Source organism: Salvelinus alpinus, chromosome 3 (genome assembly GCF_045679555.1).
Source record: "Salvelinus alpinus chromosome 3, SLU_Salpinus.1, whole genome shotgun sequence".
NCBI classification, from domain to species: domain Eukaryota; kingdom Metazoa; phylum Chordata; class Actinopteri; order Salmoniformes; family Salmonidae; genus Salvelinus; species Salvelinus alpinus.
This window is the reverse complement of record NC_092088.1, coordinates 55627425-55655355: the sequence shown is the minus strand read 5'-3', so window position 1 is coordinate 55655355 and position 27931 is coordinate 55627425. Positions and strand designations below refer to the sequence as shown.

General features: G+C 44.6%; 1 protein-coding gene across 2 annotated transcripts in view; it reads left to right on the top strand.

Moving 5' to 3' along the window:
* Nucleotides 1-27931, top strand: part of LOC139570975 (pro-neuregulin-3, membrane-bound isoform-like) — a 532592-nt gene that overhangs the window by 491621 nt on the left and 13040 nt on the right. For both annotated transcript variants that reach the window (XM_071393388.1, XM_071393387.1), the window contains exons 7-8: nt 12297-12412; nt 15307-15492. In XM_071393388.1, coding sequence (XP_071249489.1) covers nt 12297-12412; nt 15307-15492 — 302 coding nt within the window. The remainder of the gene's footprint in view (nt 1-12296; nt 12413-15306; nt 15493-27931) is intronic.

The following is a 27931-nucleotide window of genomic DNA, read 5'->3' as shown; positions in this document are numbered from 1 at the left end:
CTTTTGTACTACCACTCCATACGTGTGGGGATTGTAGTGATCTTGATAATTACAGTGCATTCGGAAAGTATTCAGACCCCTTGACCTTTTCCACATTTGGTTACGTTACAGCCTTTTTCTAAAATGGATAAAAGTATTTTATTTTCTCATCAATTTACAGACAATACCCCATAATGAAAAGGTGAAAAAAGTTAAATTATTTAGCAAATTTATAAAAATGTAACTGAAATAGCTATTTATTTATTTCTTTGAGACTCAAAATTAGAGCTCAGGTGCATCATGTTTCAATTTATCATTATTGAGATATTTCGACAACTTGATTGGAGTCCAGCTGTGGTAAATTCAATTGATATGACATGATTTGGAAAGGCACACACCTGTGTAAATAAGGTAAAACAAGCCATGAGGTCGAAGGAATTGTCCGTAGAGCTCCAAGACAGGATTGTGTCGAGACACAGATCTGGGGAAAGATGGAAGCCACTTCTTAGTAAAAGGAACATGACTGCCTGCTTGGAGTTTGCCAAAATGCACCTTTAGGACTCAAACCTTGAGAAACAAGACTCTCTGGTCTGATGAAACGAAGATTGAACTCTTTGGCTTGAATGCCAAGCATCCCCTCTGGAGGAAACCTGGCACCATCCCTACGGTGAAGCATGGTGGCGGCAGTGTCGTGCTGTGGGGATGTTTTTCAGCGGCAGGGACTAGGAGACCAGTCAGGATCAAGGGAAAGATGAACAGAGCAAAGTACAGAGAGATCCTTGATGAAAACCTGCTCCAGAGCTCTCATGACCTCAGACTGGGGTGAAGGTTCACCTTCCAACTGGACAACGACCCTGACCACACAGCCAATACAACACATGAGTGGCTTCGGGACAAGACTCTGAATGTCCTTGAGTGGCCCAGCCAGACCCTGGATTTGAACCCAATCAAACATCTCTGGATAGACCTGAAAATAGCTGTGCAGCGACTCTCCCCATCCAACCTGACAGAGCTTGAGATAAAGAGAGAATAATGGGAGAAACTCCCCAAATGCAAGTGTGCCAAGCTTGTAGCGTCATACCCAATAATAATTGAAGCTGTAATCGCTGCCATAGTGTCACGACTTCCGCCAAAGTTGGTCCCTCTCCTTGTTCGGGCGACGTTCGGCGGTCGAAGTCACCGACCTTCTAGCCATCGCCGATCCAGTTTTCATTTTCCATCGGTTTTGTCTTGTCTTCCGTCACACCTGGTTCCAAATCCATCAATTTAATGTTATGTATTTAACCCTCTGTTCCCCCCCATGTCCTTGTCCGTAATTGTTTGTTGTAGTGCTTGTGCACGGTATGCTGGTATTTACCGGGTTTTGTTTAACCCATTATTTATTATTTATGAACAGGGAGTACAGGAGAGGGCTCAGAACGTACCCTTGTGGGGCCCCAGTGTTGAGGATCAGCGGGGTGGAGATGTTGTTACCTACCCTCACCACCTGGGGGCGGCCCGTCAGAACGTCCAGTACCCAGTTGCACAGGGCGGGGTCGAGACCCAGGGTCTCGAGCTTGATGACGAGTTTGGAGGGTACTATGGTGTTAAATGCTGAGCTGTAGTCGATGAACAGCATTCTCTCTAGGGTGTCAGGTAGGGTGGAGGTGATATGGTCCTTGACGAGTCTCTCAAAGCACTTCATGATGACGGAAGTGAGTGCTAGTCGTTTAGCTCAGTTACCTTAGCTTTCTTGGGAACAGGAACAATGGTGGCCCTCTTGAAGCATGTGGGAACAGCAGACTGGGATAAGGATGGTTGAATATGTCCGTAAACACACCAGTCAGCTGGTCTGCGCATGCTCTGAGGACGCGGCTGGGGACGCTGGTATAAAGGATTTGGAGACCGGTGCAGGAATATACAATGGGGTTTTTAATACACCCAAAACAAACACGTATACAAAACACTGGGCTGTATCCAAACAAAAGAGCGAGGGTAAACCTCGTTGAACGACACAGGACGATACCTGTAATACACAATAGATAAAGCAAGCAGCATAACAGCTGCACCAACGCATAGGTACTCACACAATCAACGGACATGGGAACAATAACGTACAGAGGGAACATACTGTATAGAACATGCTAATCAGGGGAAATGAGAACCAGGGGTGTGTAATAAGAAAAGACAGTCCGGGGTTGATGATAATGAATCCCGTTCAGTGAAGCCTAGAAAGCCGGTGACGTAGACCTCTGGAACTGGTGAACAGAATGAGCAACAGTTCCGGGGAGAGCCGTGACAACACCATTACGACCATACCATGCTTGTTGTAAAATATATTGCAAATGCCTTAGATCAGGTATTCCCGTCTGGGGTACGCCAAATAAAAATGTGATTCACATTTTTTTTTTTAAATACATATTACTATTATTTAAAAAATATATATTCACATTTTCAAACAGTCCATTTAAATTTTCCAACGGGGCTATACGTTTGGGTGAGGTTTTTTCTCACCTGAGTAGCCTCATTTCACTGCCAAAAATAAAATTATACCATCTAGTGTTCAGTGAAATAACAACACAATGTCAAATACAGGTAGCCTAGTCAAATAATTAACATCCAATCACATTAACCGTTAAAGAGAAGATGGGCAAAAGAACACAAACAGTGGACAGAGGAACTCTGCCTAGAAACCTAGGAAGAAACCTAAAGATGAACCAGGCTATGAGGGGTGGCCAGTCCTCTTCTGGCTGTGCCGGGTGGAGATTATAACAGAACATGGCCAAGATGTTTAAATGTTCATAAATGACCAGCATGGTCAAATAATAATAATCACAGTAGTTGTCGAGGGTGCAACAGGTCAGCACCTCAGGAGTAATGTCAGTTGGATTATCATAGCAGTTCATTGAGAGTATCTCTACCGCTCCTGCTGTCTCTAGAGAGTTGAAAACAGCAGGTCTGGGACAGGTAGCACGTCCGGTGAACAGGTCAGGGTTCCATAGCCGCAGGCAGAACATTTGAAACAGGAGCAGCAGCACGGCCAGGTGGACTGGGGACAGCAAGGATTCATCATGCCAGGTAGTCCTGAGACATGGTTCAAGGGCTCAGGTCGTCCGAGAGAGAGAAAGAGAGAAAGAGAGAATTAGAGAGAGCATACTTAAATTCACATAGGACACCGGATAAGACAGGAGAAATACTCCAGATATAACAGACTGACCCTAGCCCCCCGACACATAAACTACTGCAGCATAAATACTGGAGGCTGAAACAGGAGGGGTCAGGAGACACTGTGGCCCCATCCGATGATACCCCCGGACAGGGCCAAACAGGCAGCATATAACCCCACCCACTTTGCCAAAGCACAGTCCCCACACCACTAGAGGGATATATTCAACCACCAACTTACCATCCTGAGACAAGGCCGAGTATAGCCCACAAAGATCTTCGCCACGGCACAACCCAAGGGGGGGGTGGGGTGCCAACCCAGACAGGAAGACCACGTCAGTGACTCAACCCACTCAAGTGACGCACCCCTCCTAGGGACGGCATGGAAGAGCACCAGTAAGCCAGTGACTCAACACCTGTAATAGGGTTTGAGGCAGAGAATCCCAGTGGAGAGAGGGGAACCGGCCAGGCAGAGACAGCAAGGGCGGTTCGTTGCTCCAGTGCCTTTCCTTTCACCTTCACACTCCTGGGCCAGACTACACTCAAGCATAGGATCTACTGAAGAGATGAGTCTTCAATAAATACTTAAAGGTTGAGACCGAGTCTGCATCTCTCACATGGGTAGGCAGACCATTCCATAAAAATGGAGCTCTACAGGAGAAAGCCCTGCCTCCAGCTGTTTGCTTAGACATTCTAGGGACAATTAGGGGGCCTGTGTCTTGTGACCGTAGCATACGTGTAGGTATGTACGGCAGGACCAAATCGGAAAGATAGGTAGGAGCAAGCCCATGTAATGCTTTGTAGGTTAGCAGTAAAACCTTGAAATCAGCCCTTGCCTAATAGGAAGCCAGTGTAGGGAGGCTAGCACTGGAGTAATATGATCAAATTTTTGGGTTCTAGTCAAGATTCTAGCAGCCATATTTAGCACTAACTGAAGTTTATTTAGTGCTTTATCCGAGTAGCCGGAAAGTAGAGCATTGCAGTAGTCTAACCTAGAAGTGACAAAAGCATGGATTTATTTTTCTGCGTAATTTTTGGACAGAAAATGTCTAATATTTGCAATGTTACGTAGATGGAAAAAAGTTGTCCTTGAAACAGTCTTGATATGTTCGTCAAAAGAGAGATCAGGGTCCAGAGTAACGCCGAGGTACTTCACAGTTTTATTTGAGACGACTGTACAACCATCAAGATTAATTGTCAGATTCAACAGAAGATATCTTTGTTTATTGGGACCTAGAACAAGCATCTCTGTTTTGTCCAAGTTTAAAAGTAGAAAGTTTGCAGCCATCCACTTCCTTATGTCTGAAACACAGGCTTCCAACGAGGGCAATTTTGGGGCTTCACCATGTTTCATCGAAATGTACAGCTGTGTGTCATCCGCATAGCAGTGAAAGTTAACATTATGTTTTCGAATGACATCCCCAAGAGGTAAAATATATAGTGAAAACAATAGTGGTCCTAAAATGGAACCTTGAGGAACACCGAAATTTCCAGTTAATTTGTCAGAGGACAAACCATTCACAGAGACAAACTGATATCTTTCCGACAGATAAGATCTAAACCAGGCCAGAACTTGTCCGTGTAGACCAATTTGGGTTTCCAATCTCTCCAAAAGAATGTGGTGATCAATGGAATCAAAAGCAGCACTAAGGTCTAGGAGCACGAGGACAGATGCAGAGCCTCGGTCTGACGCCATTAAAAGGAGTCACCTTCACAAGTGCAGCCTGCTGCTAACAGCCTGCTGCCTGGCCTGCACCCTATTTCATTGTGGAGCTAGGGGAGTTAGAGCCCTGTCTATGTTCATAGATAAGATGAGAGCACCCCTCCAGCTAGGATGGAGTCCATCACTCCTCAACAGGCCAGGCTTGGTCCTGTTTGTGGGTGAGTCCCAGAAAGAGGGCCAATTATCTACAAATTCTATCTTTTGGGAGGGGCAGAAAACAGTTTTCAACCAGCGATGCTGTAGAGCTCATCACTCCCCCTAACTGGGAGGGGCGCAGAGACAATTACTCGATGCCGACACATCTTTCTAGCTGATTTACACGCTGAAGCTATGTTGCGCTTGGTGACCCCTGACTGTTTCATCCTAACATTGTTGGTGCCGACGTGGATAACAATATCCCTATACTCTCTACACTTGCCAGTTTTAGCTTTAGCCAGCACCATCTTCAGATTAGCCTCAACGTCGGTAGCCCTGCCCCCTGGTAAACAGTGTATGATCGCTGGATATTCATTTAGGTCTAATACTGCGGGTAATGGAGTCACCAATGACTAGGGTTTTAAATTTGTCAGAGCTAATGGTGGGAGGCTTCGGCGTCTCAGACCCCGTAACGGGAGGAGCAGTGACCAGAGAAGGCTCGGCCTCTGACTCCGACTCGCTGCTTCATGGGGAGAACCGGTTGAAAGTTTCTGTCGGCTGAATGAGCGACACCGGTTGAGCATTCCTACAGCATTTCCCTCCAGAAGCCATGAGAAAGTTGTCCGGCTGCGGGGACCGTGCGAGGGGATTTATACTACTATCTGTTATAACTGGTGGCACAGATGCGGTTTCATCCTTTCCTACACTGAAATTACCCTTGCCTAACTATTGCGTCTGAAGCTGGGCTTGCAGCACAGCTATCCTCGCTGTAAGGCGATTGTTCTCCTGTATAGTATGAGTACAGTGACTGCAATTAGAAGGCATCATGTTAATGTTACTACTTAGCTCTGGCTGGTGGAGGTCCTGACGAACCACGTCCAGATAAAGCGTCCGGAGTGAAAAAGTTGAATGGGGGGAAAAAATAAAGTTGAGTGAGGGAAAAACGAAAAATATAAACGGTAATTAAAAAGTAAAAACCGTAAAGTTGTCAGGTAGAAAAGTAAGGTTAGCAACAAAACGCACAGCATATCCTGGCTTCAGGGCCTGACCAACAGGCAGTTTACTTTGGGCACGTCATTCAGGCCGCAATTGAGAAAAAAAGGGGCCTTGCCCTAAGATGCATTTGAGCCAATCAGTTGTGTTATGACAAAGTAGGGGTGGTATACAGAAGATAGCCCTATTTGGTAAAAAAACAAGTCCATATTATGGCAAGCACATCTCAAATAAGCAAAGAAAAATGACAGTCCATCATTACTTTAAGAGATGAAGGTCAGTCAGTCAAGAACTTTGAACGTTTCTTCAAGTGCAGTCACAAAAACCATCAAGTGCTATGATGAAACTGGCTCTCATGAGGATTGCCACAGCAAAGGAAGACCCAGAGTTACCTCTGCTGCAAAGGATAAGTTCATTAGAGTTAACTGCACCTCAGATTGCAGCCCAAATAAATGGTTCACAGAGTTCAAGTAACAGACACATCTCAACATCAACTGTTCAGAGGAGACTGCGTGAATCAGGCCTTAATGGTCGAATTGCTGCAAAGAAACCCGTACTAAAGGACACCAATAATAAGGAGAGACTTGCTTGGGCCAAGAAACAATAGCAATGGATATTAGACCGGTGGTAATCTGTCCAACCACCGTATGTTTGTGAGACGCAGAGTAGATGAATGTAAGATCTCGGTATGTGTGGTTTCCACCGTGAAGCATGGAGGAGGAGGTGTGATGGTGTGGGGGTGCTTTGCTGGTGACACTGTCAGTGATTTATTTAGAAATCAAGGCACACTTAACCATCATGGCTACCACAGCATTCTGAAGCTATATGCCATCCCATCTGGTTTGCGCTTAGTGAGAGTATCACTTGTTTTTCAACAGGACAATGACCCAAAACACACCTCAAGGCTGTGTAAGGGCTATTCGAACAAGGAGAGTGATGGAGTGCTGCATCAGATGACCTGGCCTCCACAATCACTCGACCTCAACCCAATTGAAATGGTCTGGGATGAGTTGGACCGCAGAGTGAAGGAAAAGCAGCCAACAAGTGCTCAGCATATGTGGGAACTCCTTCAAGACTGTTGGAAAAACCCTTAAATAAGTTGGTGTGTCCAAACTTTTGACTGATACTGTATATATATGTTTATTTATTTATTTTACACGTATTTCAACCCTTTTTGGGGTTTGGCAAAAAATTACCTTCATACTTCCATACATTCTTTACATCCTTCAGACGAGTCCCCTGAGACTTGTGGACTGTTTTCGTTAGAAGACCGATTTTAGGGATGTCTCATGGTCTGCCACCTTTCACCGCAGATGCGGAAGTGCGAAACTGGCGGATGCGGTTGATTGAGAAGCATCCAATCCAAAACAACAGATATCTCCAGCTTAAACTGACTGATTTTGTTGGGGATTTTTTTGTTATGTAATTTAGACTGATGCACCGGTGTGTCAATTGACTCTAGGGGTTAATGCCTAAACTTAAACCTAACCTTAAAAAGCATTTCGCTACACTCGCATTAACATCTGCTAACCATGTGTATGTGACTAATAAAATTTGATTTGATTTGATTTATTTGATTTGAAAAATGTGGAGTTAATCCCTAAATGTAACCTTAAACACTTCAAAATGTGCCTTTATAATTTTGGGGGGCAGATTTGAAACTGCAGTAAAAGTGCAGTAACTGCATTCACCTGTGGTATTTTGGACACAATAATTACAGAATATGCTGCATTCTAACTGCAGTTACACTGCAAAATTACTGCAGTAAAAAATGTTTTATTTTGGATTAGTATTTTCCGCATACTGCAGTTATACTGCTGTGTACTTCAGTTATACTGCACTCTGACTGCAATCTTTTTTCGTAAAGGTGACGTTTGGAACAACTTTGAAATTTGACATTTGAAAACATGGATGAATGTCTAATTCTGATGTGAGACTGTGAGAGTTTCTAGGGATTAACAGTGAGGTGATGCTTGTCTGCAGCCATGTCTGACTCTCTTTTAAAAGCTTTAAAACCATGAGCTTCTCTCTCTGTTTTTTACAAAGCAGACATGGTGCAACTCTTCCTTGTGTAATATTTATCCCTTGAAGCTGTCTATTTTGAAAATAAGACATTTCATAGTCCCATTGTGTGGGAGCGTGTCACATTTTTTCATGCATCCTAATTTCCTTCCTCCCTCCCTCTCTAGTCTAGAGATTTCTGAAATGTCATAACACTTTATTACCATCAACTTGAAAATAAATATTGCATTCAGCAAACAATAATAACAGGGGCGCAACTTTCAATGGGGATGGGGGGACATGACCCACCCCCCATATTCTAAAATTGAATTTTTGTCTCCCCAGTTTTATCATTGCCCTGTTATAAAAACAAAAGTGTCATCGGTGTGCTTTAGAAACATGTGGAGTTCTCAGTGCAGTCAGGTAGACTGCTTGGCGGTTTCAACCGGGCTGGATTATTTAGGACCACACAGACACCACAGAGCTTGTGGACAGGCTGTATGAAGGCAAAGCTTCTGACCAGCACGGTGCTGCTGTCTGCTACTGCTGTCTATGTGTGTTGCATTTTTTCTCAAAGTTGTAAAAGCAAGCAGAGCAGAAACTGGTTGCTCTTTATTTGACTGATCTAGCTGGCAAGACAACTGCTGTTTGAGTATTTATTCCCAGTGCTGAGCTAGTATTGTAACTGACGTGTAACGTTAGCTAATGGGTGTTTCTCAAAATGCATACTACCGTACTACGCAAATGAGTCCAAATCGAAGTATGTGAAATGGAGCACAGAGGGCACTTCTCAAATGCGTACTCCATTTTTTACATATTTTGACACATTTATCGATGCAAGCTTCAACAGACAGTATGCAACGAATGCACATGTCACGCCCTGGCCATAGAGAGGTATTTATTCTCTATTTTGGTTTGGTCAGGGTGTGACTAGGGTGGGCATTCTAGTTTCCTTATTTCTATGTTAGTGTGGTTCCCAATCAGAGGCAGCTGTCTATCGTTGTCTCTGATTGGGGATCAAATATAAGTTGTAATTTTCCATTTGGGTTTTGTGGGATGTTTTCTGTTTAGTGTTTTTTCCTGACAGAACTGTGCGCTTTTGTTTTCACCTTTTGTCAATTTTGTTTGAGTGTTTTTGAACATTAAATCATGAACACTTTCCACGCTGCGCTTTGGTCTCATTCCGACGACAGCCGTTACAGAACATCCCACCACCAAAGGACCAAGCAGCGTAGCCAGGAGGAGCAGGGATCCTGGGCCCGGGAGAAAATGGAGTGGAGGACATCCTGGACCTGGGAGGAGGTAATGACAGGGGACAAGACCCTGCCATGGAAGCAGGCGGAGGTAGCGAGAGAGGAACGGCGACGCTACGAGGAGTTGAGACAACAACGGAAGCCCGAGAGGCAGCTCCAAAAATGTTTGGGGGGGTGCACACGGGGAGATTGGCGTTGTCAGGGTTTAGACCTGAGCCAACTCCCCGTGCTTACCGTGGGGAGCGTGTGACCGGTCAGGCACCGTGTTATGCGGTGATGCGCACGGTGTCTCCAGTGCGCATTCACAGCACGGTGCGTTCTGTTCCAGCTTCCCGCAGTTGCCGTGCTAGAGTGGGCATTCAGCCAGGACGGATTGTGCCGGCTCAGCGCTACTGGTCACCGGTTCGTCTCTTCGGCCCAGGATATCCTGCGCCAGCTCTATGCATGGTATCCCCAGTTCGCCAGCACAACCCAGTGCGGCCTGTTCCAGCTCCCCGCACTTGCCGGGCTACAGGGGGTTTTCAGCCAGGACGCGTTGTGCCAGCTCTACGCTCCAGACCTCCAGTGCGCATCCACGGCCCAGTATATCCTGCGCCGGCTCTACGCACTATGCCTCCAGTGCGCCTTCATAGCCCAGTGCGTCCTGTGCTAGCTCTCCACACTCACCAAGCTAAAGTGGGTATCCAGCCAAGACGCGTTGTGGCAGCTCCACGTACCAGGCTTCCAGTACGTCTCCTCAGTCCGGTGAGACCTGTTCCGGCTCCACGTACGAAGCCTCCAGTGATGATCCATGGTCCCGAAACCTCCAGTGATGATCCATGGCACGAAGCCTCCAGTGATGATCCATGGCACGATGCCTCCAGTGATGATCCATGGCCCCGAAGCCTCCAGTGATGATCCATGGTCCCGAAACCTCCAGTGATGATCCATGGCACGAAGCCTCCAGTGATGATCCATGGCACGATGCCTCCAGTGATGATCCATGGCCCCGAAGCCTCCAGTGATGATCCATGGCCCCGAAGCCTCCAGTGATGATCCATGGCACGAAGCCTCCAGTGATGATCCATGGCCCGAAGCCTCCAGTGATGATCCATGGCCCGAAGCCTCCAGTGATGATCCATGGCCCCGAAGCCTCCAGTGATGATCCATGGCCCCGAAGCCTCCAGTGATGATCCATGGCCCGAAGCCTCCAGTGATGATCCATGGCCCGAAGCCTCCAGTGATGATCCATGGCCCGAAGCCTCCAGTGATGATCCATGGCCCCGAAGCCTCTAGTGATGATCCATGGCACGAAGCCTGCAGTGACGATCCATGGCACGAAGCATCCAGCGTCGATCCGCGGTCCGGAGCCTCCAGCGACAGTCCCCGGTCTGGAGCCTGCAGCAACGTTCCCCGGTCCGGAGCCTGCAGCGACAGTCCCCGGTCCGGAGCCTCCGGCGATGATCGGTGGTCTGGTTCCTCCGGCGATGATCTGCTGCCCGGTTCCTCCAGTGAAGGTCCATGCACCAGGGCTCCACCAAATCGGAGGGATCTGCAGGCGGAGGGGGGTCTACGTCCTGCACCGGAGCCGCCAATGTGAACGGATTCCCACCCGGACCCTCCCTTTTAGAGTCAGGTTTTGCGTTGTACTGTCACGCCCTGGCCATAGAGAGGTATTTATTCCTTATTTTGGTTAGGTCAGGGTGTGACTAGGGTGGGCATTCTAGTTTCCTTATTTCTATGTTAGTGTGGTTCCCAATCAGAGGCAGCTGTCTATCGTTGTCTCTGATTGGGGATCATATATAAGTTGTCATTTTCCGTTTGGGTTTTGTGGGAAGTTTTCTGTTTAGTGTTTTTTCCTGACAGAACTGTGCGCTTTCGTTTTCACCTTTTGTCATTTTGTTTTGAGTGTTTTTTGAACATTTAATCATGGACACTTTCCACGCTGCGCTTTGGTCTCACACCTGTCACCATCATTAAGCGCATCAGCGCAATATTGGACTCACCTGGACTCCTTCACTTTGTTGATTGTCCTTTCTATATCTGTCTGTTCCTCAGTTTGTTCCCCGTGTCAGCATTATTGTCGTTATGTTTCCCCTGTTTAGACGCTGTCCTTGTTTGTTTCTTGTCAGTTATTTATTAAATGTTCACTCCCTGTACTTGCTTCTGGTCTTCAAGCGTCTGTCCTTACACCAATAGCTTTTTCTGTAATTCTAGATCATCATTGTCGTGCGTGTACTGTTAATTGAGCTCACCAACAAGTTAAACTGGTTGGATGGCAAATTGCTGCATGAGTCCATCTATTTAACCCAGATTCTTACACCCTTATCGGCACCATTTATATTTGACCTAGTATTATTTCTATTGTGTCAGTGAATTCATTATTGGAGCTCCATTATCAGTAATGGCTCTCAGCGTGAGGAATTCCTATTAAATCATGCTCACGCTCCAGGCTCTAGGCGACAATAATAAAAGAAATCTGAGAAATTATTTAATATAATCTTATCTTGGATTAATGCATGGTTGCTATCAGGGATAGTGGTACCAGGAACCTCCTTGGGTTAATCTGCTGTCTGTCCGGGCGTAATATCCAATTATAGTGGCTCTCCTCCTCTACACCACTCCTTTATCAACAATCAGCATTCCTATGCTACACTTGAGATGTATAGTCTACTTCAATTTCAATTTCTCTTCCGTTCTCCCTCATTGACACAGCAAAATAGAGGAAGGAGAGTGGAATAGATAGAGAGCAGGAATGCCATTTAGATTCCTGTAATCATTCTTCTCTAGTCACGTAATGGTCTACCTCACGCTGTGGCAATCAAAGGGGGATTGTGTGTGAGCACACTGGGTTATGTTAAGTGATGTACATTTTTAGATATGCCTCCAAAAGAACATGGCCATTCTGACTCTGGAAATGGAGTGCTAAAAAGAAAACATCTGTGCCTACCTGTACTTAACTATTTGCATAGTCCAAACGTATTTTTATTGTATGCATAAACAGGCAATATGATCCGTCTAATCAATATAGATTAATGCTAATACAGTAATAGGTTATATATATTTAAATGTCTTTGTTTATTTTGCAGTATTGTAAGAGGTCCTCCCAGCCACATGATGGAGCTGTTTGCAAGTCCAGCTTTTCCCAGTGCAACGCCACTCCTACCAACGACTCCAGAGGTCCAGGCACAGGAAAACATTACAGGTATGATGTTCAAACATAGAACTCAGTGGTCTGAATGATGAATACTTCTCTGTGGAACAACATCTTACAAAGACAAAAATCATAATGATTATCATAATAATGTGCTATGAGAATTGGTTCTATGCCCCTTACAGTAATTCTCAGAGACGCAGTGAAGAGAGAAATCAAATTAACCACATTACAGTGCATCCGGAGATAATTGTGGATTTATTGAATGTTTTAATGAATGATAGTAATTCTAATTGTTGATAAACATTTTAATGCGCATATCTGTAACCGGGCTGAACATGCCAGCGAAGGGTCAGAGATCTGACTCCAACTACATTAAATGTTCTTTATGAGCCAACTGCTATATTACATTGAGTTAATTTCCACATTGCGGAATAATGCGCTAATGGAATGATCTGTTGTGTCTTAAATCATTATACGACATTAGCTTACTGGAAGACCACATGTAGGCTATAGATGTATAACTACGTAGATTTACATTATTCAAAATCCCATATGATTCAAATGTCAGCGCTAGCCATATATAAAGCTCTGGGAACAGCTAGTCCTTAGCATTACAATGAAGTCCAATCACAGTCAAGATGATCTCTCTCACTCAAAGGACCGATATCCATCATTAACTGCTCAGTGGTATTTCCTGCTATCCTCTGGTTTCATATTCCATTTGTATTCAGTGACTTGCATGAGAGCCAGGACCCAGGGAATGCTATTGACTTTACATGACTTCAGGACTAGGGAAACCGCATTCACTCATATCGCATTGTGAATTTCACCAGCACACCAATCTGCCTGCATAATTACAAGGTCATTATGGTGGCTCTAGAGATCTACCTTTCCTTGTCAGTGTGTGTGTGTGTGCGTGTGCGTGTGCGTGTGCGTGTGTGTGTGTGTGTGTGTGTGTGTGTGCCTTGCCTTCCATGCGTGTCTGTTGGGATTACAGATAAACAAATCCTTTTATGTCTGTTTGGCTTAATCCTCACCCGCCTCTTTTTTACGTTTTAACTTCTTGACGCACGGATCCCTTTAGCGGGATCATTTTCATCAACAACTGTTGCATTGCAGAGTGCCAAATAAATAAAAAAATGCTAAAAATATTTATATTCATGAAATCACAAGTGCAATATAGCAAAACACAGCTTAGCTTGTTGTTAATCCACCTGTCGTGTCAGATTTTGAAAATATGCTTTACAGCGAAAGCAATCCAAGCGTTTGTGTGAGTTTATCGATCACTAGACAAAACATTAAGAACACCTAGCAGCAATGTAGATTGGTCACGAAAGCCAGAAAAGCAATAAAATGAATCGCTTACCTTTGATGATCTTCAGATGTTTGCACTCACGAGACTCCCAATTACACAATAAATGTTCCTTTTGTTCGATAAAGATTATTTTTATATAAAAAAAACTCAATTTGTTTGGCGCATTATGTTCAGTATTCCACAGCCTTAGGCAGGTCATCAAGGCTTGACGAAAATTCCAAATAGTATCCGTAAAGTTCGTAGAGACATGTCAAACGTTTTTAACAATCAATCCTCAGGTTGTTTTTAACATCAATAATCGATAATATTTCAACAGGACTGTAAACTATTCAATACTGGAGAGAAAGAAAATGTTGAGCAACCAGCGCATTAACTAATGGAAGGACATCCGTCTATCCACTGACGCGTTTTGATAAATCTCGCTCATTTTTCAGAATAAAAGCTTGAAACTATGTCTAAAGACTGTTCACACCCTGAGGAAGCCATTGGAAAAGGAATCAAAATAAGAGTCACTTCCGGGTTGGATTTCCTCAGGTTTTCGCCTGCAAAATCAGTTATGTTATACTCACAGACAATATTTTGACAGTTTTGGAAACTTTAGAGTGTTTGTTATCCTACTCTGTCAATTATATGCATATTCTAGCATCTGGACCTGAGAAATAGGCAGCTTACATTGGGAACGTTATTTTTCCAAACATAAAAATTCTGCCCCCTAGATTCAAGAGGTTTTAAGATCCGACAACAATTTGATTCCCCTTTTTTTTCAGTGGCTGGATTGTATTTTGTTTGCTTACGGTCCTTGACCTTGCCATAAGTGGACTTTAAAGGATCATCTCAGTTTGTATGATTGCAATTGTGTCGGCTTAGGGGGGATTTGGATACAGTTTTCAGCAAATGGAAGTGAAGATATGTTTCCAAAACAGCTTGAAACTTGACAAGCTCTTAAGTGGATTTGTGTCTAGGAACTATTTGTGCATCACATTATTCTATCCTCACTCCTTTGGCAGCTGGTTAGTTGCAAGGCTTATCTGAAATCAAATGACATGGGCTTTAATTGTCTATAAGCATTTTATTTGCACTAGAGATAAACTACCAATAAAGATATGATCTGGCAAACAGAGAGAAGTCTTCAAAGTCCTCACTGCACATGATAAATCAATCACTTCACACTCCGAACCTCAATCATGTCAAAACACAGCAGAAACCCAGAAACCCACACTGCAGCAGGAAACAGGAAATATTAGCAGAGGGACACAAAAGTTGTGTGACAAGGGAAACTCTAGTTTAATTGACTGGAGAAATGGCATGATTCCTTTTATCCCTAGATGGAGTGGCAATCAGCCACACTTGTCCAATAATCTGTCTTTAGTAGTTTATGTTGTTCCTCTGAATAGCGAGGGCCTTCTAGCTGTGTGTTGCCTTGTGGCAGTTTTGATGTGAATTTTCAGTTGTTCATTTTCTGGACGAGGGAACTCCTGGTGTTAAATCTTCTCATCCACAGCCATGTGATGGCTCACATAGGGATAGTAACATAACCATGGTAGGAAACAGTTAATGTGATGTATCATACAGAATACTTTAAGTGACAAAAAACACTTTTGATCCCTGTCCCTGTGTTTGATTTTAGAAGCAGCTCCCTGTCTCATAGTCCAGACCAGATAAGTAAAGCCACCCATTGGTCAGTACCTCGTAAAACACCGCCCATACCCAGAGGAAGACGAAATCCAATTGGAGGATCCAAACATTCTGGCACCGCCTACCAACACCTCCATGAATTGGAGTCGTCTGAGAGGGAGGTTGAATTGTTGAAAGGGTAAGTTAAACTGTTGGTGTATCAGATACATTTAGTAATGACTACATGTCAATTGTCATTCAATTTAGCAGTAATAGTGAAAACGTGTACATCATGTCCTTCACCTTGAATACTACTTCTGCAACCATGACTTAACTCAGAATTCATGTGTTTGTAAATTTTGCCAACCAACAAGTGTGCCAAGCAACATATCACAGCAAAATGGACTACACACAGCCACAGACTCCAAGAGTTTAGGTACTTGTACATTCAGATTGTTTCCGTTCGCTGCAGTGGTGTCGGAGTCATTATTTTGTAGCAGAGAGAAAGCACTGCTGTGGCTGTTTTGGAGAGGAGGAATGGTGCATAATGAGCCCAGCCTATCCCAGGCTCTTATCCCAGGCTGTGCGGCCCTTCTGTTTGCCTCCGTCATCAAACCTCCGACAGCTTTCATCTCTGATTTATGGATCCACCTGTACTCTTTAAACAAGAGTCTCTTTCTCCAAATCCCACAGGGCGATGGCTGCTTTCTCTCCTTCACTTGCTCTCTCGCTCTATCTCTCTCTTTTTGTCACTCTTTCTCTCCCTCTGTCTGCCTCTTTCACGCTCCCTCTCTCCTTCCTGGTTCTTTTCTAGCTCTCTCCTCCTCAAGTCCCTTCCCTCTCCATTTAATTCTCTCCTTTTCAAGTCACCCTCTCTCTCTCTTCCTCCCATATTATCTCTCACTCTCTCTCTCTGTCTCTTTCTCTATTTCTCTTTCTCTCCTCGCCGAGTCATTCTAAAAAAAGCCCCAGAATGTGGAACGCTGTTGCCTCGGCGCCGACAAAGCTTTAGATTTAATTTCAAGAGGAGAAATTTCAGAGGCAGCTTGTTTTAAGAACTGAATAAAGGAGGGGACCCTATGCACACAAGTTTTTTGCTCCTTCTCTTTGTTTTTCAATGTGCTGAGCAACGATACAAATAAGGTTATGTTATGATCTGCAGTAAAATGTCATTAGCTCATAGGGAGTGTTTGGCCTGTCGGCTGTGGATTGTCTTTTTAATGACAGTCATGCGCTGCCATTCTTCTCTCTTAGTTTGTCAGTGCCTTACAGAGGGGAGGGATTCAGTGGGCAGCTGAACAGCGAGACCTTGACACCAGGCATGACTCACTAAAACAGACAGGCTCTGGGGGTGGTCCATCTGAGCAGGAACTTCTTGTAACGGCTGTCGCTCTCCTCATCCTCGGATGAGGTGAGGAGAGAAGGATCTTCAGACCAAAACGCAGCTTCAGGGAAATAAGCCATCTTTATTATAAATACGACGGCAACACGAAACAAAACAAAACACTTTCAAAACTACAAAATAACAAAACGACGTAGACGACAAAACCTGAACATGAACTTACTTAACTGAAACGTAAAACTCACGGACAGGAAACAGACTACATCGAAATGAAACAAACCGAAACCAGTCCCGTGTGGCGCAACGACATACACAAACACAGGAGACAATCACCCACAACGAACACTGTGACAACGCCTACCTAAATATGACTCTTAATTAGAGGAACGCCAAACACCTGCCTCTAATTAAGAGCCATACCAGGTAACCCAAAACCAACACAGAAACAGAAAACATAGAATGCCCACCCAACCTCACGTCCTGACCAACTAACACACAAAAACTAACAGAAATAGGTCAGGAACGTGACAGTACCCCCCCCACAAGGTGCGAACTCCGGACGCACCAGCACAAAGTCTAGGGGAGGGTCTGGGTGGGCATCTAACCACGGTGGTGGCTCAGGCTCCGGGCGCGGTTCCCACCCCACCATAATCCATCCTAGCTTCCTCCCTCCAAGAATGTCCACCCTCTTTTGACCCCCACAAAATCCCCTTAACAACATATCTAATAAGGACAACACCGGGACAGAGAGATAAACCAAGACAGAGGGATAGATAAGAATATAGAGGTAGATAAAGATAGAGAGGGAGATCAGGATAGAGGGGCAACTCCGGACTGAAAGGCAGCTCCGGACAGAGAGACAGCTCTGGACTGATGGGCAGTTCTGGGTATCTAGCCTTTTCAGGCTGAAAGGCAGCTCATGGCTGACTGACGACTCTCGACGCTCATGGCAGGCTGACGGCTCTCGACGCTCATGGCAGGCTGACGGCTCTCGACGCTCATGGCAGGCTGACGGCTCTCGACGCTCATGGCAGGCTGACGGCTCTCGACGCTCATGGCAGGCTGACGGCTCTCGACGCTCATGGCAGGCTGACGGCTCTCGACGCTCATGGCAGGCTGACGGCTCTGGCTGCTCATGGCTCTCTAACGGCTCTAGCTGCTCATGGCTCTCTGACGGCTCTGGCTGCTCATGGCTCTCTGACGGCTCTGGCTGCTCATGGCTCTCTGACGGCTCTGGCTGCTCATGGCTCTCTGACGGCTCTGGCAGATCCTGTCTGATTGGCGGCTCTGGCAGATCCTGTCTGGTTGGCGGCTCTGGCAGATCCTGTCTGGTTGGCGGCTCTGGCAGATCCTGTCTGGTTGGCGGCTCTGGCAGATCCTGTCTGGTTGGCGGCTCTGGCAGATCCTGTCTGGTTGGCGGCTCTGGCAGATCCTGTCTGGCGGGCGGCTCTAGCGGCTCCTGTCTGGCTGACGGCTCTAGCGGCTCCTGTCTGGCGGATGGCTCTGTAGGCTCATGGCAGACGGGCGGCTTTGCAGGCTCATGGCAGACGGGCGGCTTTGCAGGCTCCTGGCAGACGGATGGCTCAGATGGCGCTGGGGAGACGGATGGCTCAGATGGCGCTGGGGAGACGGATGGCTCAGATGGCGCTGGGTAGACGGATGGCTCAGATGGCGCTGGGGAGACGGATGGCTCAGATGGCGCTGGGGAGACGGATGGCTCAGATGGCGCTGGGGAGACGGATGGCTCTGGCCGGATACGGCGCACTGTAGACCTGGTGCGTGGTGCCGGAACTGGAGGCACCGTGCTAATGATAAGCACCTTCCTACTAGTGCGGGGAGCAGGGACAGGGCACACTGGACTCTCAAAGCCCACTCTATACCTGGTGCGAGGTACCGGCACTGGTGACACCGGGCTGAGGGCAAGCACATCAGGATTAGTAGGGGGAGAAGAAACAGTGTGTACAGGGCTCTGGAGACGCACTGGTAGCTTAGTGCGTGGGGCCGGAACTGGAGGCACCGGGCTAGATACACGCACTACAGGGAGAGTGCGTGGAGGAGGAACAGGGCTCAGGATACGCACTGGTAGCCTAGTGCGTAGTGTAGACACTGTAGGTACTAGGCTGGGGCGGGGAGGTGGTGCCGGAAATACCGGACCGTGGAGGCGTACTGGCACTCTTGAGCATTGAGCTTGCCCAACCTTACCTGGTTGAATACTCCCGGTTGCCCGACCAGTGCGGGGAGGTGGAATAACCCGCACCGGGCTATGTAGGCGAACCGGGGAAACCATGCGTAAGGCAGGTGCCATGTATGCCGGCCCGAGGAGACGCACTGGAGACCAGACGCGTTGAGCCGGCCTCATGACACCTGGCTCAATACTCAATCTAGCCCTACCAGTGCGGGGAGGTGGAATAACCCGCACTGGGCTATGCACTCGTACAGGAGACACCGTGCGCTCTACTGCGTAACACGGCGCCTGCCCGTACTCCCGCTCTCCACGGTAAGCCTGGGAAGTGGGCGCAGGTCTCCTACCTGCCCTTGGCCCACTATCTCCTAGCCCCCCCCCAAGAAATTTTTGGGAATTACTCACGGGCTTTTTTGGCTTCCGTGCCAGACGCGTTCCCTCATAGCTCCGGTTCCTCTCCCAGGTAGCCTCTGCTCTCCTCAATGCCTCCACCTGTTCCCATGGGAGGCGATCCCTCCCAGCCAGGATCTCCTCCCAAGTGTAGCAACCCTTTCCATCCAAAACATCGTCCCATGTCCATTGCTCCTTTCTCTCCTGTCCCTTACTCCGTTTCGTTTTCCCTTGCCGCTTGGTCTTAGCGTGGTGGGTGATTCTGTAACGGCTGTCGCTCTCCTCATCCTCGGATGAGGTGAGGAGAGAAGGATCTTCAGACCAAAACGCAGCTTCAGGGAAATAAGCCATCTTTATTATAAATACGACGGCAACACGAAACAAAACAAAACACTTTCAAAACTACAAAATAACAAAACGACGTAGACGACAAAACCTGAACATGAACTTACTTAACTGAAACGTAAAACTCACGGACAGGAAACAGACTACATCGAAATGAAACAAACCGAAACCAGTCCCGTGTGGCGCAACGACATACACAAACACAGGAGACAATCACCCACAACGAACACTGTGACAACGCCTACCTAAATATGACTCTTAATTAGAGGAACGCCAAACACCTGCCTCTAATTAAGAGCCATACCAGGTAACCCAAAACCAACACAGAAACAGAAAACATAGAATGCCCACCCAACCTCACGTCCTGACCAACTAACACACAAAAACTAACAGAAATAGGTCAGGAACGTGACACTTCTAAATAGAGGGCAATGCTTTATAAATGTGGATAAGGTTGGTCACGTGTTACAGGGACTGTTCCAGTCAACTAATTGGTTGATATTGTAAGTATGTCTTGTGCTCTACAACTTGGTAACCAGACCACTGTCAAGTGCTTGTAGAATAAGCAATTACAGGGGAACTGCCTAACTCTGCTGACATACCAGGTGCTAGACATGGGCTCCAGCTGGCACGAAGGCAGAAGCACATGATTAGGTGGAAAGACTGACCTATTTCTAGATTACAGACAACGAGCGCAGAGAGAATCCCCATTGAAGTGCAAGCTTGAGTTGCCATGGAGACTCTGCGGTAAAGGGAGACATGTGAGAGCACAATGATAGTGTGAGAGAAGAGGGAGAGAGAGAGAGAAAAAGAGAGCGAGAGGAGGAATGTAGAAACTACATGTTTTGCATACAATAGTCAAACAAACCAGTAAGAAGTGCTATCCCTCTTCTTCCATGCCTGTCAGAAAACCTGCCGTTATCTCTCCAAAATGACTTACACGGACACAGAACTCCACTTGTGTTCTATTGTTACTAGTATTTTTAGATAAACCTGTCAGGTTTCTTAGGGCTTTCTCTGAATCCCCCAGGTGAAGAATTCACAGAGGCAAAGTTGAAATATGCAAATACCTGTCTGTCATTGCAGGGAAAGTGTTGCAGACAGAGTGTAGAGATACTTCAGCATAAATCAGATATCAAAGTACCTGCCTTAGCTGTAACTTGGCTCCTTTCTACAAGGTCATTATCACTGTAATTGATTCCTCTGACAAGGTGACTTATACAGTATAAGGAAGCGTTGATGATCAACCTTGGCTGTTCTGCCCCCGTCAGACTGGGTCGTAAGTCCCTCACCCTCCACGGGCCTACACATCACTGGTCAATAGCATTCTAATACACTATTCTGTCTATCTTTAATGGTCTTCTAATTATTTAGGGATTAATTTACTCAGGAAATTATTCCTGATTGAACCGGCCAATAGTCTCTGTCCCAGAATTTTCTGGAACGCTCCTGTCTGACAGCTGCAATAGCTTGTTCATTCATCAGTTCAATTTGGAAAATCATCACTACTATCCCAGGCTCTACTATCCCAAGCTCTTTGTAATTTGCATTCATAAACCATAATTAAACACTACAGTATTATCTAAATAGCCATAAAACCCATATAGATATCTCTGTATTATGATCTATATGGATTTATAGATCATAATACAAAGTGGAATCCTAATATTCCAAATATAAAATACACTATAAAAAAAATATTATATACCTTAAACCATACTGTACTGTATATCTGACCCAGGAAGCTAGGTGTATGTCACACGTTACTACTTCACAGGAGAGGCATTTTAATGTATTTTTTATGAAAATGTGTTTTTGTTGGGCAGAAATGCCTATTGGAACATGTGGACTTTCATATGCCTTAGTAACACACTTGTATGTCATCATGATTGGCTGAGATAATGGATGGGCTGGATATGCCGAGAGATGAGTTCGGATTGGTCTGCCATGTAGCATGATTCTTTCTATAACATGAGCTGGTCAGTATGTGTGGATAATTCTTTCTACCGCAGCTTCTTCTGAAAGATATCATGAAGAACTGAAAATGTGTTGCTACTGCTCTCAACATTGCTGCCCTGGAGTTAATAATGCTATCGACAAAGGAAAAGGTTGTGATGGACCACTTTCTGGAGGACGATTGTTCCTTGCTGACTCTCTTTGATTCTGAAAATGAATCAGACGATGAGGAAATCCATCATTTAGGTAAAAACATTTTAATTGAACCAGACATTGTAGAGTCTTCTGATGACAGTGATGGGGAAGCAACGGCGATCAAAAGTGTTGTTGTCACAGAAGAAGTTGACAGAGATTTGAAATCAGTGGATTGCCCGGTGGGAGCAGAGAGATGATTGCCAAATGCGGAAAGAGTCGAAAAGAGAACACATAAGGCTGTTGTATAAAACACCTGTCTCCGGATTACATCTTCAAACTAAGGTCAATCATGTCATCCATGTACTGTATACGGGTAAGAGTCTAGCTACATTTTCAGATATTATAAGTTTCACATTTTTGTCAGAAAGTACTGTTGGCTAGCTAGCTAATGTTAGCTAGCTGGCTCGCTAGATAATGTTACTTGTATGATCTGTGTAGTAATATTATTTGGATCTCAGAAAACCATTTGCGTAATTATAGCCTAATGTTAGCTAGCTAACATTGAACCTATTTGGTTAGCTTTAGCGACCTTAATTTTCATGCATGGTGCATGCTAGTATTGCCGTGTTCAAAACAATTGAGAACTCTGAAAAATACGATGTCAAATCATGACGTCAGTGATCTTCAGGTTGGAAAGTTGGAGCTCTAGAAAGGTTCCCTAGTTGGAATTCCAAGTTGGATGACCATTCAACTTGATATTTCCCAGTAGGAGCTTGTTTTTTTCTGAATTCCCAGTTGTTTTGAATGCAATGAAGTCAGAGATTGCAGAGTTCCCAGGTGTTTTGAACACGTCATTAGAATTGGGATTATGGTTCATTGTTAAGGTAGCTAGCTACATGTGTAAACAAAAGACTCCACTATGCAGTAACCATTTCACTGTACCGTTTACATCTTCTGTGTCCTGTGCATGTGACAAAAAACGTTGATTTTATTTGATATTTTGTGTCTTTACCAGAGACGATAATGTGAAGAACAACATGACCTGCGCCAAAGTCATATTAGGATATAGGCCAAGGACTAGATGTATTTTTACTACTACTTTTTGCTACTAATTTCAACACTTTTAGACTTGAACTATTTGGTTGTTTATGACATTATGTTTTGCACATGGCCTCACTTGTGATTTCTTAAATAGATTGGTGGGGTTAAGGCGTAATAGGGTGTGAATGATGCTGAATGGGTGTAGACAACGAAAAGCTCTCCGGTGGGTGTACCAAAATATTCACTGACCATTTTCTCAAAAATGAGTTTACAAGTTTATCAACTTTCAAAGCAGAATTACTTTCCCATTGTTCCTCAACTGCCGTGTATGACATACCATTTTCTAGCTCTGAGTTTCTACTTTTATCCAATGTAAAAAACACCATTTCAAATTTGCTACATAGGCCCAAATACAGGTGGTGGGTTATACATGTGTACAGCACACACAACTCACCTCTATAATCTAACCTGAACTCTATGAACAGAGCAACTTCGTAGAGCAATATTTATTTCTGTAGCCTACACACTAGTCATACACTGAGCTCCAAAGGTATTGGGACATTGACACTTTTACTGTTGTTTTGGCTCTGAACTCCAGGACTTTGGATTTTAAGTTATACTCTGACTATAATGTTACATTTCAGACCGTCAGATTTCATTTTAAGGTATTTTCATACATATCGGGTGGGTGAACCGTTTAGAAATTACAGCAATTTTTGTACACAGTCCCTGCATTTTAGGGGACCAAAAGTATCAGGACAAATTTACTTATATGTGTAATAAAGTAGTCAAAAGTTTAGTATTTGGTCCCATATTCCTAGCACACAATGATTACATAAAGCTTGTGACTACAAACTTATTGATTTGCTGTTTGTTTTGATTGTGTTTTAGATTTAGATTTTGTGCCCAGTAGAAATTAATGGTAAATAATGTATTATGTCATTTTGGAGTAACTTTTATTATAAATAAGAATAGAATGTTTCTGAACACTTCTACATTAATGTGGATGCTACCATGATTATGATTGGTCCTGAACGAATTGTGAATTTAAGATGAGTGAGAAAGTTAGACGCACATCATTCCCCCAAGACATGCTAACCTATCACCATTACAATAACAGAGGAGGTTAGCATTTTTGGGACGAGGTATGATATTTGTGCGTCTATAACTTTCTCACTCATCATTATTCACGATTCCTTCAGGACTATCCATAATCATGGTAGCATGCACATTAATGTAGAAATGTTTAGAAACATGTTCTATTCTTATTTACAAAAAAATGGAAACACATCCTAAACAAACAGTAAAGGTATCCAACAAGTTTGATGTAATCTTTGCGTGCTAGGAATATGGGACCAAACACTAAACATTTGACTACTTTAATACACATTTACAGTATTTGTCCCAATAGTTTTGGTCCCCTAAAATGGGGGGACTATGTACAAAAAGTCCTATAGTTTCTAAACGGTTCACCCGATATGGATGAGAATACCCTCAAATTAAACCTGACAGTCTGCACTTTAACCTCTTTGTCATTATCATTTAAAGTCCAAAGTACAGGAGTACAGAGCCAAAACAACAAACATGTGTCACTGTTCAAATACTTTTGGAGCTCACTGTATATTCACACTCTGTTGGGTGCATGGATGTTTTCTGGCTGATTGCATTTTCCACATCCCTGTTATCAGAGATCATGGCCCAATATGGCTGTCTAAATATGGCTTGTTCGGGGCTCATTCCAAAACCCCAGTAAAAAAGAGAATCATCAGCTTTGAGCACTCTTAAATCTCTGAAGGCTATTACAGGAGATTGACTCAAAGTTACATATTGATGCGACAAAAGCAGCTAACCTTTGTCAGGGATTATGAATTATTACACTCTTAGAAAAAAGGGTTATTTGGGATTCTAAATATAACCTTTAGGTTATTTAGACCCTTTACTAAAACAAAGGTTGTATACTGTATATTAACTTAGTGAATGCAAGGAACCTTTAGGGTTCTAGCCCTACCCCAGAGTGTAATGTGGATTTTAGCCAACAACAGCTAAGACAGTCACGTCCAGAGCCACAGGAAAACAATGTGGCGAGACAACATTTGCCTCAGTACTTTTCCACACCACTTTCAACGGAGAAGCACTGAACGCGTTTACCAGACAAAATCCTTAGTTCAAGTCATAGAAAAACTTTTTCAATGGAAAATAAAGCAGGTCTTTCTTATTGGACAAGTTAACTTATCCCAATTCCAGCCCTTTTGCCTCTGTTTTGTCTAGTGAAAACAACCCTCTACCTGGGATTTCAAGCAATAACCCACACGCTCTCTGCGACAGGTGGATTCACTTGTCAGTCACAGTGGTATCCTAGCTACAGCTTACAGAGACTCATCAACCACGACTCTCAACAACTATGTTTGGTTGCCCCAGCACCTTGTTGGTTGTTTGACTCTGCACTCTGCACTTGGTTTCTTTCTTTGCTCACCCTCCTCTCCAGTCTGTGGAATCTGACTTTATATCTGTGTAATCTAATGGGAACCATCCTCTCCTGCCTGCCTGGTAAGCTGCCTCATGAGAAAGCAAACACACATTTTAATAGGAAGCAAGGTATGTGTAGATAAAAACAGTCGTCCTCTAAAACGATCTAAAATAATCCATTCTGTAGCTAGTAAACCAAACTACTAGTGTTAGCATTAGCTTGGTCTTGCTAGTTCAGAAATACAGTATTTTGAGGAGATGGGAAACTAAATTGGAATCTTACTAATGCCCATTGTGTACATTGCCCATTTGTCATCAATGGGCCGCGTGGTGCATTCTGGGTGATTCTGGGCCAAGGAGTGAATGGGAGTCAAGTGGGCGCTAGCTCAAAAACCCAACATGAGCATTTGTATTTATTATGGATCCCCATTAGCCAAGGCAGCAGCTACTCTTCTTGGGGTCCAGCAAAATTAAGGCAGTTTTACAATTTTAAAAACATTACAATACATTCACAACAGATTTCATAACTCATTAAGTGTGTGCCCTCAGGCCCCTACTCTACTACCTGTGTTCGAGTACTCATAATAACCACACTAACCGTACTATTTGTGACGTGATTTGTGTATATAGTATGCTTATTGGTCATAGTATAGATATGCCAAAAGTTCCCGGATGTCGTACTAAATTGGCCAAAATACGTAGTATACAAGCAGTGTACACTATTTCCGTGCTTTTAGGGGCCATAATGCAATTCTTCAGAAAATGGGCGTGGCTTCACAACGTTTTCAGATTTGAAGAAAATGGCGGAAGATATCCAGCCGAAGTCTGACGAGAGCTGACACAAATTCATTGCTTTAACTAATTATGACAAATGTTAAGAAAATGCTGAGCAATTTAATAAAGTCATGACTTTTCAAATAAGTTTTGTTACGTTGGCTGACAATTTGTTAGCTACGCTATCCTTACAGCAGTATGTACCGGTATGTTAGCTAGTTACCTAACGTTTGTTGGTTACTAATTCATCGAACTTGCCAGGCAGATATTACCTATCTGCTATCTAACTACCTACCCAACGTTTTTTGACTTGATTATTCACAGAATTCTTAGAAAAGTGGTAAAGTCGTTGTATGTTTCAATGGACATTGTTAATTCTGGCTATCTACTCTAATTTCAGAGCACTCTCGTCTGAGTGTGCCAGAGCACAGAATAACTGAGGAATTTACTAACGCTCAACACCCGTTGAATATGGCAGGTGGCCGGTGTCAGTAAACGTTGGCCAAAAAAAGCGTAAATAAATTGTTGCCAGCAGCACAGTTACAGTCACCAACACTCAGGATAACATAAAAACAGCCTAACCAGCTCTGCTAGGGCGAGTAAAATGGTCAGAGTGAGGTGTTCTCTCATTTGTGTCTGGATGTAGCTAGCCAACATTAGCCAGTTAGCTTGGGTGCTTGACTGCCGTTGAATGATCGGATCAACTCTACTCCTTGGCCAGAGCATCTAGTGTGCACTCTGAATACTCCGATAGCGAAACACTTTACAAACGGACAATCTGACAACGCTCTGGATTTATTAACGCCCAGAGCACGCTTTGGCACTTCAGATTGAATTTACGAACACACCCGAAATCGTAAAATGTCTAACTAGTAATTTGTTAGGCTAACTAGCTAGCAAAAGGTTGCATAGCAACAGCATCAACTTCCGATAGACAGGCGAAGCGCTAGTATGCTCAACTGAAATGATAACGCTAGTTTACAGTATACTAAAATGACATAATAGGGGCCTCCCGGGTGGCGCAGTGGTCTAGGGCACTGCATCGCAGCGCTAGCTGTGCCACCAGAGACTCTGGGTTCGCGCCCAGGCTCTGTCGCAGCCGGCCGTGACCGGGAGGTCCGTGGGGCGACGCACAATTGGCCTAGCGTCGTCCGGGTTAGGGAGGGTTTGGCCGGTAGGGATATCCTTGTCTCATCGCGCACCAGTGACTCTTGTGGCGGGCCGGGCGCAGTGCGTGCTAACCAAGGGAGCCAGGTGCACGGTGTTTCCTCCGACACATTGGTGCAGCTGGCTTCCGGGTTGGAGGCGCGCTGTGTTAAGAAGCAGTGCGGCTTGGTTGGGTTGTGTTTCGGAGGACGCATGGCTTTCGACCTTCGTCTCTCCCGAGCCCGTACGGGAGTTGTAGCGATGAGACAAGATAGTAATTACTAGCAATTGGATACCACGAAAATTGGGGAGAAAAGGGGGTAAAATTGATTTAAAAAAGAAGAAAATAAAAATGACATAATAGTATGTAGTATATACTCATTAAGTATGTAGTAAACAGTATGTTGGTATGGGTATTTGTACTCACATGTATACGTGTGTGTATAGTGCGTATGCTGTCACGTGTTTGTAAGCATGTGTCTGTGCCTGTTTGTGTTGCTTCACAGTCCCCTCTGTTCCATAAGGTGTATTTCTATCTGTTTTTTTAAATCTAATTTTACTGCTAGCATTAATTACTTGATGTGGAATAGAGTTCCATGTAGTCATGGCTCTATGTAGTACTGTGCACCTCCCATAGTCTGTTCTGGATTTGGGGACCGTGAAGAGACCTCTGGTGGCATGTCTTGTGGGGTATGCATGGGTATCTGAGCTGTGTGCCAGTACTGTAGTTCAAACAGACAGCTCGGTGAATTCAACATGTCAATTCTTCTCACAAATACAAGTAGTGATGAAGTCAATCTCTCCTCCATTTTGAGCCAGGAGAGATTTACATGCATATTATTAATGTTAGCTCTCTGTGTA